At 45.0% G+C, this 16,420-nt stretch overlaps 1 protein-coding gene across 7 annotated transcripts in view; it reads left to right on the top strand.

Moving 5' to 3' along the window:
- vir (VIR_N domain-containing protein) overlaps window positions 1-16,420 on the top strand; it is a 228,572-nt gene that overhangs the window by 128,731 nt on the left and 83,421 nt on the right. For all 7 annotated transcript variants that reach the window (XM_084588113.1, XM_084588114.1, XM_084588112.1 and 4 more), the window contains 4 exons: window positions 1,051-1,111; window positions 3,603-3,739; window positions 8,902-9,010; window positions 15,742-16,021. In XM_084588113.1, the coding sequence (XP_084444239.1) occupies window positions 1,051-1,111; window positions 3,603-3,739; window positions 8,902-9,010; window positions 15,742-16,021 (587 nt within the window). The remainder of the gene's footprint in view (window positions 1-1,050; window positions 1,112-3,602; window positions 3,740-8,901; window positions 9,011-15,741; window positions 16,022-16,420) is intronic.

The raw sequence follows: 16,420 nt of genomic DNA, 5'->3' as shown, positions 1-16,420 counted from the left end.
CCGCCTCAAGCATGGCGTGATAAATCGAACCAGGCTTGTGCACTCAAGCCATCACGGGCACTCTGCCAAGTTTGCTCCCCGCCACCGCAGGAGCTATCAAAAGATAAACGCGCCCCGACGTTATCGCTGCGCAGCATCTTGGCACGCTGCCAAGAAATGAGCTGTGGATGAGACGACCGAAACGAAGTGATGCGCGTCATCGACATGCTCGCGATTTCTGCTGCGGCGACATAGAAACCTTGTTTTGAGCTGCCGCGGTGGCTCGAGCAGCGAGAGGGACGCAGTTCCAACAAGTTTGAATTTTTTCGCTCTGTCGCTGCCGCTCGTCGCTGAAATCGCTCAATCGCTTGCATGTGAGCGAGCTGGCCTTAAAGCATTTTTTTTTTTTTTTAATTTTCGGTGCAAAAGTGGAGGGTGGGTTCATTATGCGAGTGGGTTGATTACTCGACAAATACCGTATCGTTTTTTCGCATCGTAGGTGCCGTCACAAGCCAATTTCTGTATATCGAATTATCGATATATCGAACTATTTCGCGATCCCCTTCGAGTTCGATATATCCGGGTTCGACTGTATTAGATATAGACTGTATACAACATAGCATTATGCATCCTGTACTGTGGTCATGCGAAACATCTAGTAAAATGAAATCGATAATTACAACTTGTAAGAAATAATCAGGGTGGGTTGTAAAACTTCATTTACTCAAATGTCAAGATACTGGAAGGAATGCTTCAATTATCCAGGATGTTGAGATGGCTGCTGAGTGTTCCAAAATTTTCTAATAATATTAGAAAATTATTGAGTATACTCATTATATTGAATATGAGTCAAATGACAAACGTGTCCAAATCCTATTTGAAATGTTAAAATACCCATTTTTAATTGATCACTTCAGTGTAGGTTCTTCTCTGGTAATGAACTCTGTAAAGGCATATTTTTTGTATGCAAGAATACTGGAAGTCTGTTTGCTGGCAAGTCTTGAGACAAAAGTTTCATTTTACATGTGAGGTTAATATTATTTTGGCTTTTGTTTATTTTTCCTACACCAGGTGTCCGTGGAAGTAATTGAGGCATTGTTGACATATACGCAACCCACCGAGACGGAGGAAGGTGAGTGTCTAATTACGGCGCCTTGTTACCTGCCAAGGCACTAACCGGCCTCTCTCTGTTGGCCAAGAAAGCAAGAATAGGCAACGTGTATAGTGTTGTGAGATTTTTTTTGAGATGCAAAGTGGTATTGATTTTTGTCATGGCAGGGCAGATTCCTTTAAGGCGAAAGCCTTTGTAGGCTTATGGAACGAAATCCCGTGTGCGAGAGTTGTGTACGAGATCTGTCATATTCCGTGAGATGTGTTCTTGTCTAGTGTTCCTGCCTTCTGCAGTCCCACACCTGAATGCTCGCCAACGAACACCATACGACAGGAGTGATGGCGTACCATCACACTTGCCGGAGAAAGTGTGACAGATACTGTGTCTTTTCTTTCCTGTAACCCTATTATAAATATATTTAGCACTGCAACAAACGCCAGTAGTAATTAAGAGGCAAATGATAGGAGAGAAAGGGTAGCCTTTTGCCATGCTCTTCTTAAGAGACATCTAAGAGACCCTTTAATTTTTTTCTCCTTGTGTTCTTGACCCTTTCGTTGTCGGGTGTTTCTGGCCATGACGCACCCCCAGTGTTGGCTTGGTTTCAGGGAACTAGCATATCTGGGAACTATCATAGCGATTTATTTTTGATTATGATTGCTATAAAATAACATAGTCAGAATATGCACATTTCAGCGTTTGTAGGTGTTATTAATTAACATCATCATCATTATCAGCGTGATTATAAGTTAGGTAAATGAGGATAATATAAGGAAGAAACTGCTCGTTACTTTTCTAGAGACCAAATCCAAGCTCGACACTCGTGTTTATAACCAAAGGAGCCATCGCTCCAGTCCGCAGTCGAAGGTCCCGCGCGATCAGCTATCCGAAAGTAACCGCGAGCATGAAGGGCGTATTTTCGGTAGCCCGCTTAACAGAGATAAATGGCACGTTGTGAAATCAAGATGACAGAGAGAGATGGACAGAGGCTAAAACAGCTTCCTTTTCTGCTGCTAGCAGCAAGCAAGAGCGCGGCAAGAGAGATCGAAAGCAGCGATCTAGTCATGGGTTGAGAGGCAACGGCCTGAGCCCTTGAACGTGACAAGTCGTAGCAAGCATGCCAACAGAATAAAAATAAAAACCTGCAAACCTGCGGAATATGGCAGAACAACCCTTGAACCCGTAACCGCACGCGCGCACCGCAAGATCGCTTTGCGCTATAGAGTAGCGCGCGCGGAACGACCGCGACCCCCAGCAAAGAAGGGGGCAGGGGTGGGCGTGGTCGCTCCATACTCTTCAGTATATACGTATCAACACAATGCGGGGCAAAAATAAGAATTTGTAGAAAGATTTGACAGATGGCGCAGTCTGTCCAAGCGCGCCAGCTTCGCGCTCAGGCGCGAAGTTTTGAATGCACAATAGAGAATGTACCGGTACGTCGGTGAAACTGTGGGGGCGAAGTGCGAAAACGTACCGGTACGTTCACGGCAGCGAAAGAGTTAAAATGCAGTGAAGCAATAGCAGGTGTGAAAGCCCAGAAAAGAGGTTGGGATCATGTGCAGGACCACCTAAAGATATGCAGCGTCATTGTTTCGACTTAACAAAGCTCAGGCTTTTATTGTACATGCACATTGAGAAAACCCAAATGGAGTTCATTTAGTTGAATTATAGACATAGGTAGTGTTTTATTTGAGGCATGCAGGGGAAACACTGCCACCCTTGGACTTCTGCACGTTAGGTTTTGCTCCACAGATGCTGCCATCTCTTGTATGTCATGATAGGTGTGGCAATACAAGTAAAAAGGGAGGTAATGCTTTAGCTGGCTTGTGCAAATTCTGTTTGAGCTGGGGCTGAAAGTATGTGGCAAGCAGACCTGAAAATTGCCTCACTGGTTTCTGTGTGAAGGTGCGAGGAAACTAACCTGCAGGGATGAGCAAAATATGTGGGAAAATCTTTGTTGTGGAGTGTTGTTCTGGGAAGGAAGCGTTCTTTCAATTGTATTTTTTTACCTAGTTTGCCTCGACAGTGCTTTGCGGGTGTTCCGTGGGTACCATTATTACAGAGTTCAGAGTTTCTGTGAATCACGGTCGCAGTGAAAGTTCTTGTTAACTGAAGCACATGCGAAACAGTTCCCCTTAAACAGATTTCTTTCTTTTTTTTTTTACATGCAAGTTTATTCTCATACTGTTCGTCATATCCAAGAATTCATTTTAACCTTGTTGATCTTAAGATGAGCTTAAAGTAATTAGTGTTTTAACACAGTGCATATGCATAGGCATATATTGTTGACTCATTATACATCTGTTCTATGCTGAATGTTTGTTATTATGTGCTGGAATTAAGAAATAATATGATAAAGTTTTGGTGAGCCATAATGGAAGCGTGTGCCTTGATTGAAGCTTGTAAACAGGGGCTGGGGCTTGTAGCCCTGCAATGAAATATTAAAACATTGTTGGTAAAGAGTGCCATTTTTCTTTCTTTTCTTTAATGACTGTGTTATGCTTCTTCCCTACAGCCCTGAACAAGAGTCTGTGGACCAAGATGATCTCGGAGGTGCTAAAGTTCACAATGCGTGGGCCCTCCACATTTCTAACAGGCCTTTTGATCTTTTCCGAGCTCCTTCCCTTGCCTTTACCCTTGCCTGTCAGAGAGGTAAGGAGTATGCAGTCTGCCAGCTCTGCAATCAACTTTTTGTAAGCTCTAAATTACCTTGAAAACAGTTTGGTGTAATGTGATCTTTATTATTATTAATTTTTTTTTTTTTTTGTGTAGCTTGAGTGCTTGCCTTTGATCACTGCAGTGTCTGTGCTGTATAAATTTTATTTGTGTTTTTAAATTCTTTGTTTTGTTATACTACTACATACACTCGTGTAAAGGCCCATCTTGCGACGTGCAATGGTTATGCGACCACATTGGTGACAGTGACAGTCACAGGCCAGTCAAGCACTGCTCGGTTTTCCAGCCTTGTGACTACTGGTCACAAATCGGTAGCCAGTCAGTGGCAGAGCTGAAGTGATTGGGAGTTAATTTTAAATCCGGATTCTCATTCTGGTGAACAGTCGAGATTGACAGTGTCGTTCTGTGCGAGAGCAAGTTTGGGAAAGCGACCTGCGAGGCACCTTTGCAAGTGTCAACATTAGTAGAGCTGAGAGGCAGCCTGGTTGCATGTGACAGCGGGTCCCACGCCCTTTGCAGCTCACAAGTGTGAATAACCCTTAAGTATCGCAAATTTTTTTTTTTTTTTTTTTGGAGTTCTGTTCTTGCATTTTGTGTTCAACTTTTTTAGCTACTGCGCAGCCTTGATTGTGCGTCACCCTTTCATGCAGTGACATGCATTTTTATAACGAAATAAAAGAATTGTGCGGCAGCTCACCTATGAACATAGACGGAGAGATGAACAGGTTGTTGAGGTCATTGGTGATTTTTGTGACACTGGCTTGAAAAGTAATTGGCTTTTGCTTAGTCAGTCAGTTCTTGAAACATGAGAACAGAATTGATGCAGTTCAAGGAGCAAAGATTTTTGCATAAATGGGGGCACTTGCTTGGAATTTCACGGTAGTTACCTTGGGTCTTTTGATTCTTGCTGTATGTACAGTCGCCCTGATTTTTAACAATGTAGCGCGAGCGTCAACCAAACTGCTGGTCAGCACCTTATAACGGCGATAAGTGTGGAACACGGCGACAGTTTGTGCACGCGCGCGGAGAGAGTGTGTCTTCTGCTACATTGTTCTGATCACAAAGACGCACGCCCTGCCACAATATCTGTTTGCGAAAACCCGAAGGGCCGTAGAGCACATACGCATGAAATGTGACACTTAAATGTGATTTCCCTGTAATTTTTTTCCTGGGAAGTCGTGGTGGCGAAGCCTAGTTAAGATAAGAAAAAAGTAAAAGAAAGGAAATACAACAGCACATAGAAAGCATTGCATGGAATGCGAGCCTTCTGATTTGAGCAGCCATAAATGAGGTGCAAGAGTGACAAAAGAGGCCCCAAGCAAAGCACAGGTGCCCTAGTACCCGCCGCCGCTTTTTTGGGGGGGGAAGAGGGGGGGGGGGGGGACGACAGATATTGCAGCAGGGTGTGTGTCTTTGCAATCGAAATAGCATAGCAGACAACGCTCCACATTCTTGCACGTGCGTGAACTCTCGCCGTGTTGCGCGCTTATCGCTGTTATAAGCGCAGACCAGCAGTTTGGTCTATGTTTGCACCATATTATTAAAAATCTGAGCGGCTGTACTTGGTCCTGACACTATATGTTTAGGATGAAGCCAGAGCTCGAGATTCATCATGCACACTGGAGCAACATTTGTGAATGTTGTATGAATGCTTTGAAAAGAATACAAGAAAGGGTGTGCTAAGCACACTAAAAATGAGATCTTTATTTCAATTTTTTTGTTGTGCTGATGTTCTTTGATATTAAGCTCCAACAGTTGCAGAACACTGAGGGAACACGTGATTCTCCTAAGGTGCAGTGCAATGCAATATCAGAAGTGCGGCTGTGCGATTATTCGAAATTTCTCAAATATTCGAAAGTTGCCAACTGCACCGAAAATTCACCGTAATTTCTCCTCACTGTGCACTTTACCGCAATGCTTGACCGGGCAGACTGTGCAATGAAGCATCCTCAAAACGCGATGGGCATGGTATGCGAAGTGGGCCTTAGTGTGTAGAAAGTTGAGCACTTGACAAAACCAGGGGGCAAAAATGTCCGTTTCATCTCAGACGCAGACATCTCTTGTGCAGGTGTTCATCGTATAAAATTACGTTTTTTGCCAGTTTTTTCAATCCCATTCAATAATTCGAGCTTTCAGTTAAGGGGATTAGTGAAAGTTTACAGTATTCAGCAGCGATATAACAGCTCCAGTAGGTTTAGTGGTTCTATGCAAGTCCTTCCTGTACAAAAAACTGGCACACGGAATCCTGTATGATATTTATACTGGATACTTCAGTAGGTTATACACTTCTGTGCAGTTGTAGTTTAATTTTATTTGCAAATACCATATTAATTTTAAACTAAGAAGGTGAACAGTGTCGTTTTGTTTTTGTTTTTTCCTTAATTTTCAGTTTCATTTTTTTTTTTTTTAACTGATGAGGTATTTGATATTCGAAGGCATTTTTTTCCTCCATATTCTTGTTCAAAAATTTTAATATTTGCACACCCCAAGTCAACAGTTTACAACCTAGCACCCCGATCTTCGGAGCAGTAGTATACATGGAAAGAAGGCAATGCAAAAAAAAGACAACCACAGAAGAGGACATGAAACAAAAAAACGCTGCTATAAACTGAGTTTGTGTTGTCAGCTAGTCACATTTATATAAGCAGTCACATCACACTTCACACTAGGGCGGCGCCAGCTATCTTTGACATCTTTTGACAGACTAACATAACTGGTATAAATGGTTTTATCACCTCTACAGTTGTTAAAGGAATCTATTGTCCGAGACAGGTTATACAATAAGGAAGGAAAATAGATATGAAAGAACAGCACATGACATTAGACCAGGTACGGAAGGCCTGTCAGCCTCGTAAAGTTTGTTATAATTGGTTCACAGGAAGGGAAAGGCACATTATCTGTCGCACTTGTTTCTGTGGACACCTGAACCGCGCCGTAAGGGAAGGGAAGAAGATGGGAGTGAAAGTCGGAAAGAGAAGCAAAATTTCTTATAAAAATTTATCTAGAAAACCGCGCTCAGCCAAGTACAAGATTATAAAGAAATCGCTGATGCACTGGTCTGCTTTTTTTTTCTATGTGAAAAGCGTCGAGCAAAATATTGGCTTTTGAGCGACAACTCCTCCCAGAATCTTTGCTTCCTTAAAGCCGGGTACGCACTTGCATGCCATTGCATGCTTCGCTATGTTCGCAAGCTGATCTTGTTTCATTATGTTTTGGGAGTTCTCCCTTGACTCTTTCTCTACCGTGGGCAAAAGGCTCATTTTCTGTAGGTTTCAGTAGATTTTTTTTTCTTTTTTTCTGTAAAAACTACCATGACTAAAATTTTATGCAGTACATGAAAAGACAGCTAAATAGATTTTCTTTTTAGGCATACAACTTTGAATATGAAGTTGTGGGTTGTAACACACAATATAATTTCCCAAAAACCAGATTTTATAAAAACATTGAACAAAACTTGAAGAAATGCACCTGTAAGTGAAATGACAAAAATTTTTAAAGCTTTTCGAGATATACAAAATGCAGAGCATTATATTGGCCCCTCCCTGTGAAAAAGTAAAAGTTCAATATTGAATAGTACTCTTAATGCATGATGAGTAATCAGTGAGGGCCGCTGCAGAGCGCCTTTATAGCGCCATGCCGAAATGGATGCCCGGTTCCCTTCTTGGGCAGAACGCCACTCCCTGTTTTGCGGGAGGCAAGATATTGTGCCCAAGTGATGTTGGCACCCTGGGAATGAGATAAATGACACCAACAACGCAAGCAAAACATCCAGAGCAGTCCCAGACGCATGCAAATTAGGCCAACAAAGTATGGCCGCCGATGTTCCAGGCTAGTTTTCAGCGTCATTGGGCTCAGAACTGAATTCGGATGATAGGGCAGCCTCTTCAGAATCGCTGCTTCTTGGGTCATTGATAAAATCGATCGTAGATAATGCATACTCGGCAGATTTGCGGCGTTTTGAAGCGTGCATCGTCGACGCGGATGCCGCCATTCTCACATGCGAATGAGACGCTACTGCATGTTCGGAGCGCGCTATAAAATAGCTGCTTTGCGGGAAAAAGGTAAACAGCATCAAAATCGAAACTTCATTTATCCGACTACACACTAGATGGTATAGCATGTCCGTGAGTGGCTCTGAAGGGTTCAAAATCGGTACGCTATGTCATCATTAGCGGACTAACGTTGCTCAATGGGCGCGCTATGGAAGGAGTTAAACGGTCATTAAGGCAATGCCCTGTTTGCCCGATATAGCATTTTCTTCAGGACAGGGGAATCATGTACTTCATCATGTATGGCACATCTAACAAATGCTTCTTCATGTCGCTTTTTGCAACCGTGTTGCCTTAATGACCGTTTAAGGGAGCACTCCCAAAACATAATGAAACAAGATCGTGAACTTAGCAAAGCATGTAATGGCATGCAAGTGCTTACCACGCTTTAAAGAAACAAAAATTCTGAGCAGGAGTTGTAGCACAGAGCTTTTCACATCGAAAAGAAAGCGGACCAGTGCATCAGCGATTCCTCTATAAGCTTGTACTCGGCTGAGCGCGGTTTTCTAGATAAATTCTTATAACAAATTTTACAAAGCTAGCAGGCCGTCCGTGCCTGGTCTAATGTCATGTGCTGTGCTTTCATGTCAATTTTCCTTGTTTGTTGTAACCTGTCTCGGGCAATAGATTTCTTTAACAACTGAAGAGGCGATAAAATCGTTTATCTGTTATGTTAGTCTGTCAAAAGCTGTCAAAAATAGCTTGCACTGTCCTAGTGTGACGTGTGATGTGGCTGCTTATATAAATGTGACTGCCTGACAAAATAAAATCAGTTGATAGTAGCATTCTTTTGTGTCAGGCCCTCTTTTGTGGTTGTCCTTTTTTGCGCTGTCTTCTTATCAAGTATAATTCACCAAGTAGCCCAACACCATGTTTTATTGGAGCTGTAGTATGCAGGTTTCGTATATAAGTTATTTTGCTATGGTTATTGCATTTGTTTTAGTGTGTTCTGAATGAGACTTAAAAGCTCCATGAAGAATAAAAAGATTGCATCTATTTCAATGAACGTGCTTTTGTCTGTGCAGTACCATTTCGAGGACGCAGGTTTGCATTTCTTCATGAATTTGTTCTCTTGTTATTCTTCTATAGCCTCTTCGTCCTGAGGATCTCACAAAAGTGGTGAACTGTCGCAAGCTCTGGAGTGCTCATTTACACTCCCTGAGTGCTGATATCCAGGAAATTCTAGGAACTCTTGGTCGTAAGTTGATTCTGTTTGCCTTCATTATTTAGCTAATCAAATTTGTTTTCACTCTTTGTTGCTATTGTGGCCACATCTAGGTGTTTCATTCGTGTTTTTTTTTTTTTTTTTTGTTGTTGTTGTTGTTGCACATGGCAACCTTTGTGGTCATTTGAAAGTCATGATGCGGCCCTAAAGGTTCTTCAAACTGAAATTACTGTATGAAAGTTTTGTGCTGCCTTGCCTATAACAAGGGCTTCCAAAAATAGGTTGAAATGTACTGATGTTGAGGCAGGGGTTCCGCTCCAGCAGTGTGAATGCTCAATTTTAGGCTATGTTTGAACGATCATTCTGTGCATTGTTCTCGCATGAGAATAAGTATTTACTAGGCATGTGCAAGTATTTTATTTTTCGGATAGTTGAACAAATAAGGCACCTCAGTTCAGTCCACTTATAAAAACACCAGATATAACTATATATTGTTATAACGATCAAAGGCTTGGGATTTGTCACTTATCACATAAGAATAAACCAGATTTAACGATGGATTATCGGCGGTATACTGGATACAACGATAGCGTTATCACCGCTTGGTATGTGTTTGCTACGAAAATTTGTCTGAATGCTTGATAAAAAATAAAATACCAAGGAGAGAATGATGTGAAAACTCGACATAGGCGGCGGAAACGGACCGGCATGGAAAAATCCACTAGGATTATTGCATGCAGTGAGGAAATGAGTGCTATCATCACAATCACTGCCTGTTGCCGCTCAAAAAGTGCGGCCGTGTCGTCATCTCCATTGCCAATTCTGCGTCCTTTCCGCGGTTTTTGCATTGCAGTCTCCTCGTTAAATAGGATACAGCCAGTATCACCATCGCTATCCGTGTAAGATGGCGCCGACCACAATGATGGTGCGATAGCTGTCGAGATGAAACAGCAGATTCATTGGGATTTCTGGCAGGGTTTCGAGGTTGGAAGCCTCGTGAAAAAATACGAGCATTCACAGTCTACGATTTTAACAATCAAGGCTGGGGATGTCCTGCAGCTCATCCAGTCGCTGATCAGTTCCGTGCACTCAAAAAGGACTGTCGCCAGCGCATGCGGTGATGCTCAAAGCGATTGTCAAGCTTCAGCTGCCGCTCAGGCGAGCGCGAATTTCCAACTTTTTTGAGTATGCTTAAGTTTTTTATGTCTATTGATGTATCCTACAGTAAAAGCTCGTTAATTCGAACTCCATGGGACCAGAAAAAAAGTTCGAATTATCCGTTGGAATTATCGAATGGCCTCAAAAAAACTAACAAGAACCATTTGTATTATGGTAAATGTACCCATTTAGTCGCATAACGAACTCACTCGCATAATGAACCCACCCAGCCCCGATTTGTGCCTACGAATCTGGAAAAAAAAAAAGAGAGCTTCAGTCGTTAGTGCCTCTCTCTGTTTCCCCTGTCACGGTCCACAACACATTTCTTGGCAGTGCGCCAAGATGCTGGCCAGCAATAATGGCGGGTTTATCTTTTGACTTTAACGCCAGCAGGGTGGGGAAAAGCGAACTTGGCAAAGTGCCAGCGCTTGTCTGGTTGTGCAAGCCTCCTTTTCAGTAGGTTCGCTTTATCATGCTACCAGCGACTGGGGCGGACGCCATACACCGGGATAGCAGCAAGCGGCTTTCGAAGTGCTAAAAGCTGGCGTCGACTGAGGTGGAAGGATGGATGGCTGTCGCAAAAGAAAAAAAAAAGAAGTTTAACCCATAGTGCCCGTCCGAGATTAGATAAGCCAGCCTTTCGTGGGCGTTGGCTGGGACCGCGCCGACAGTACTTATCCGTATTTCTGAATTAACAGGGCTGGAATTAAGAGTATTTAGTTGTGAGCTGCGGATGTTGCGCAGAAGAGAGAGCAGGCCGCGGCCATGCATTGACCTTGCCGCGACCGCCGTCCCCTCCCTGCAATACCGGGTTCCATCTTATGTCCCTATTTTGCACGTGCACAGCCTCTAGTTAAGCCTTCCTATCGCGTAGGTGCTTCTTTACTTTTTTTTTTTCTGCCGCGGAATGTGCGCCAAGCCACCCAGACGCGGCAGCGCATAGTTCGAATTATCCGTAGCGAAACCGACTCGCTTTCGAATTAACGGGCTTTTTTATACACAGATCTCTGTGGAACTTGCCCGGACAAAGTAGTGCAGTTCGAATTATTCGAAAGTTTAAATTATCGAGGTTCGAATTAACGAGCTTTCACTGTATAATAAAGTGTTCAGTGCTCTTTATGATGATTAGCGTTGTTCAACCCGATTGACTCAATGCTGGTAAGCAGACAAGCCTACATAGAGTGAAAGCTCATTAATTTGAACCTCGATAATTTGAATTTTCGGATAGTTCGAACTACACTACTTGTTCCGGCCAAGCTCCATAGAGATCTGTATAAAAAAGCCCGTTAATTCGAACGCGAGTCGGTTCCGCTACATATAATTCGAACTACGCACCGCCGCGTCTGGGCGGCTTGGTGCACATCACGCGGCAAAAAAAGAAAAAGTAAAGAAACACCTTCGCGATCGGAAGGCATAATTAGAAGCTGCCCACATCCAAAACGGGGACAGAAGATGGAACCAGGTAAAACCATGAAAGAGTGAGTACAACTTAAATGGCGCCATGACTGGCACGGCAGTCGGTGGCGTTGGAGGGAGGGGACGGCGGCCGCGGCAAGGTCAGTGCATGGCCGCGCGGCGTGCGGCTGCCTGCTCTCTCTTCTGCGCAACCTCCGTAGCTTGCAACTAAATACTCGTTAATTCCAATCCTGTTTATTTGGAAATAGGGATAAGTACTGTCGGCGCGGTCCCAGCCAACGCCCATAAAAGGCTATGATCTCGGAGGGGCACTATGGGTTAAGCTTCTTATTTTTTTATTTTTTTATTATCATTTTTTTTTTTTTTTTTTTCGATAGCCGTCCATCCTTCCACCCATCAGTCATCAACGGAAGCACGTGAGTCAGCAGCAATTATAACGCCGGCTTTGGCTTTTAGCCCCGTTTCTTTCAAAAGCCGCTTGCTGCTATCGCGCCTTCCGATGATTGGAGAGTCAGTACAGCAGACGGCGCCCGCCCCAGTCGCTCATAGCATGATAAAGCGAACATACTGAAAAGGAGGTTTGCACAACCAGACAAGCGCTGGCACTTTGCCAAGTTCGCTTTCCCCCTCCCCCCTGCTGGAGCTAAAGTCAAAAGATAAACACGCCGTTATCACTGTGCAGCATCTTGTCGCACTGCCAAGAAATGCGTTCTGGACCGTAATGCGCTAACGACTGACGCCTTCATTTCTTCCTTTTATTTTTATTTTTATTTTTTTTCATACAATCCAGCCCACTTAAACGAACTTGATCGTCACGCGGCATATTTTCGTTGTATCTAAAGTTCGTAGTAAGTGGACCACCTATAATACGGGCAAAAAGAGCGAGTGAGACGAAAGTTAACTTTATTTTTGAAAAAAGTCCATGATGCATGTCTGCTTCTTCAAAGCTGATCGCGTCACTGCCGTTTCTAATTTTTCCAGCGCGGTAATATGTTCATCGCTAAGGCCTCTGCTGCACACGAGTTCCTTAAGCGACGCGATGTAACCGATCGCGGTTGAAGCGTTCACAGCAACCGGCGGTAGAGCAGCGTCATCGTCCTCGTCGATCTCTGGGCAGTCAGGAAGGGCTCTTACTTCATGCACAATAGCTTCGTCAGTGCATGGCTCCACAATGTCGGTGTCGTCATCAGCAGAAACTAAATCGTCCCAGGCAACTTCAGGTCCGGCCAGCTGCGTGTCAACGACGCGTTGCCACAAGTCCTCGTGCGAGCGGCCTTCCGGTGGGTGATCTATGGCGTCCTCGGCTTTTGCACCTTGAGCAAGTTCATTAACAATGGCCATCTTCGTTGCGATGTCGACAGCTTTCCTCTTAGCACCCGAAGAGGTCGGCGTACAGTCCTCCATCGCACCAGGCGCAGGTCAAGCCCTTGAGTCAAGCCTTCAACTCCCCGATCTGGGAAAGGCACGGATGTGGCAACGATGTCAACGCAGTGCCATCACACAGAAAGAACCGACGGCGCAATGCCCTCAGCGCGGGGTGGCAACGGAGCAACAAATGGAAAATCGGTTTGAGCTGGTAGAGCAGGCGCCTGACTTTCCGGATTGGCCGACGCAGATCACGTGGATGCATCACAGCGACGCGGGTGGCGCCGCTTTCTCTTTCGTCACCGCGCGCGCGCGCTTTTTTGTTTTCATTTTTCAATGCGCGCTTTTTCTTTTTTTACTTTATTTTACCCGCAAAGGAGCGCCGGGGGACGCTTTGTGCGCTCTGTGTTCGTGTCGTGTCAGGGGAACACAAAGTGCGCGAAATTCGCCTGCCGCGGGTTCGCAGTCGTGCGAAACTGCGCCAGACACCGCCAGCTCGGTCAACTACGGGGGCCCGACAGCTTCGCGCTTGCTGTAACCAAGTGTTGAGGCCACAACAGTCCATTATATGTGAGACACTGTGCCATTATCCCAATACATATATATATTATGTTGAGGCAGAAAAGGAAAGAAAAATAAAGAGCCTCGGCCCGTGCCACTTTATCCCAATACAGTCGAACCCGGATATATCGAATTTTGGTTATATCGAACTCACGGAATATCCCCTTGAAAATCCCATGTAAAAGTATAGGAAAGCCGCGTCATATATCGAACTCAATTTCACCGGTGGGTCGTTCGATATATCGAACTCCGCACCACGCACTGGAAAGTGTGCCTTCCCCAAAGACGATCGCATCACCCTCGACCGTTTGCCGCGTGACGTTTTCAAGCCACGCGCGGAAGGAATGAGAGGGGACAGTTCGGTGACGGCTGGTGCAGTGTCGCGCTCATTCCCCAAAGGCGCTCATCTGCGGTTATCATTTCCCGCGTGCCAACACGTGACGTTTGCAAGCCATATGCGTGAATGAACCAGAGAGAACCGGTGGGAACGAGAGGGGAAAAACGCGATAGAGCGAAGCATTCTTTTACTGAGCTATCTCTCTCCTTCCTCTCTCCCAGCCTTCGTTCGCAGTAGCACGTGCTACGCATGCGCCAAGCCAGCTCAGCCCGTTTTCAGACAGAACGTCGGATGCTTTCTCCAGCGTGTGTTGGGAACCCTCTGCGCGCTGCGACTGACGTGGCTATGGCACCTGCGGACGTTAAAAAGCGGCAAATCTCTCTCTCTCTCTCTCTTTTTTTTTTGAGAGAGTCGTCCATTCTTATCGCTGTGCTGTACGCGCGGCGTAGTGTAAGATATGGCGGCTGCAAACGTTAAGAATAGTTTTCTTTTTTTTTTTTTTTTTTTTTTCCGGGAGGAGTCTTTTATCCTTGCATGTATGAATCAACGAAAGCACGCGGTCAGCTGCGATCATGACACTGGTTTTTAGCATTTTACACTTCAAACAGCACTTAGCTATCACGCTTTCCAATGATTTTGTAGAAGTGGACTACGCCCGTCCCAAGCGCGGCGTGATAAATCGAACCAGGCTTGTGCAATCAAGCCATCACGGGTACTCTGCCAAGTTCGCTCCCCGCCACCACAGGAGCTATCAAAAGATAAACACGCCGCGACGTTATCGCTGCGCAGCATCTTGGCACGCTGCCAAGAAATGAGCTGTGGATGAGACGACCGAAACGGAGTGACGCGCAGCCATCCACATGCAAGCAAAAGCGTTCGCGATTTCTGCGACAGAGAACAGAGAAACAGAGAAACCTTGTTATGAGCTGCCGCGGTGGCTCGAGCGGCGAGAGGGATGCAGTTCCAACAAGTTGGAAATTTTTCGCTCTGTCGCTACCGCTCATCGCTGAGATCGCTCAATCGCTTGCATGTGAGCGAGCTCGCCTTAACACTTTTTTTTTTTCTTTCAAATTCTCGGGTGCAAAAGTGGAGAGTGGGTTCATTATGGAAGTGGGTTGATTACGCGACAGATATGGTATCGTTTTTTCGCATCGTAAGTGCCGTCACAAGTCGATTTCTATATATCGAATTATCGATATATCGAACTATTTCGCGATCCCCTTCGAGTTCGATATATCCGTGTTCGACTGTATATATTTTGACAGTAGCACCGACCTCGTTCGTACTAAGCGAGCGTTCAATATATTTGCGGCTGTTATAAGTGGCTGGACTGTATTCGCAGGCACAAATCGGGGCTGGGTGGATTCATTATGCGAGCGAGTTCGTTAAGCAACTAAATACGGTACATTTACTGTAAAACAAATGGTTCTTGTCAGTTTTTTCGAGGCCATTCGATAATTCGATCATTGGATAATTCAAACTTTTTTCCCGGTCCCGTGAAGTTCGAATTAACAAGCTTTTACTGTACTTTCCAATTTGAAGGCTGCCTCTTCAATTTACTACTGCCTTTAACCCCCTAACGAACATTTTTGTCTACGAACTGTTAGCCAAAATGACCTTTTAGTACCCAAAACATCATCGGTCGGCTGGGTGAAAATTTGTATTCAATGAGCTGTACTCGCTACAAACTGGACACACAGTGTCACAAAATACACAAATAGCTGTACTCGCTACAAACTGGACACACAGTGGCACAAAATACACAAATAGCTGGGCTCGTCTGCAACAAGAAATTACACCTTTGATGAGCGATCTCGTCAGCTTTCACTGGGGGGGGGGGGGGGGGGGGGGGGGGGGGGGCTAATTGTTTTTTCTAAGTGCTGCCTTACAGTGGGGTCAAACTGTGGCCTCTCTTTTACATGTGTAGACTCCACATGCTCAACGTTGCAGCAGCTTCTTCGCCGAGTGTGTGTGCAGCTGTCCGACCTTGCCGCCCCGTCAGCATCAGTTGTTGTGCGGGCGGTGCTAGATGCCCTGCATGTCTCCCTTGTGAGCCCATTTGGCACTTGCAATGGAGGCGAGACCCGCGACCTGACGCCGCAGAACTGCCCCCCAACTGGTGGCACTCTAAGTTTGTTGGACCTTACGTCTTTCCTGGTCACTCACGCGCCCTTCAAAGTGGCAGCACTGCAGGCTTTCAAGTCTGGGTAAGTTATCAGCTCTGTTGTGTTAGTGGGCAGCTTTCTCCTTACCTTGAACTTTTTGGTTTAGTAAGTGGGCCTTTCTTAGAGGACTGGCTTAGCCATGTAGCCCTACATTCTACCATGGAATTTACAGCATCATCTTTAAGACCTTAATTACTATACTTAGTGAGGTAATCTAATTGCCACCTGCCAAAGTGATAATTAGATTAGGTTTCAATTAAATTTACCTCTGTAGGTGGCAGCTGAAGTAATTTTATTGCTGCCTGCCACAGTGGGCAGGATGCAAAAACAGTTCGGTTAACATAGTCAATTCAGTTGACAGTTCAAGGATGACTGTGCCCTCCAAGCCTTCTCATCCCTCTCATTCCCCTCCTCTTCAAGTTGTGGTAGTGTGGTCACGTG

Source organism: Amblyomma maculatum, chromosome 1 (genome assembly GCF_055883805.1).
Source record: "Amblyomma maculatum isolate TAMU_Amacu chromosome 1, ASM5588380v1, whole genome shotgun sequence".
Classification (NCBI taxonomy): Eukaryota; Metazoa; Arthropoda; class Arachnida; order Ixodida; family Ixodidae; genus Amblyomma; species Amblyomma maculatum.
Note: the sequence above shows the minus strand (reverse complement) of the source record. Positions and strands in the feature narration are given on the sequence as shown.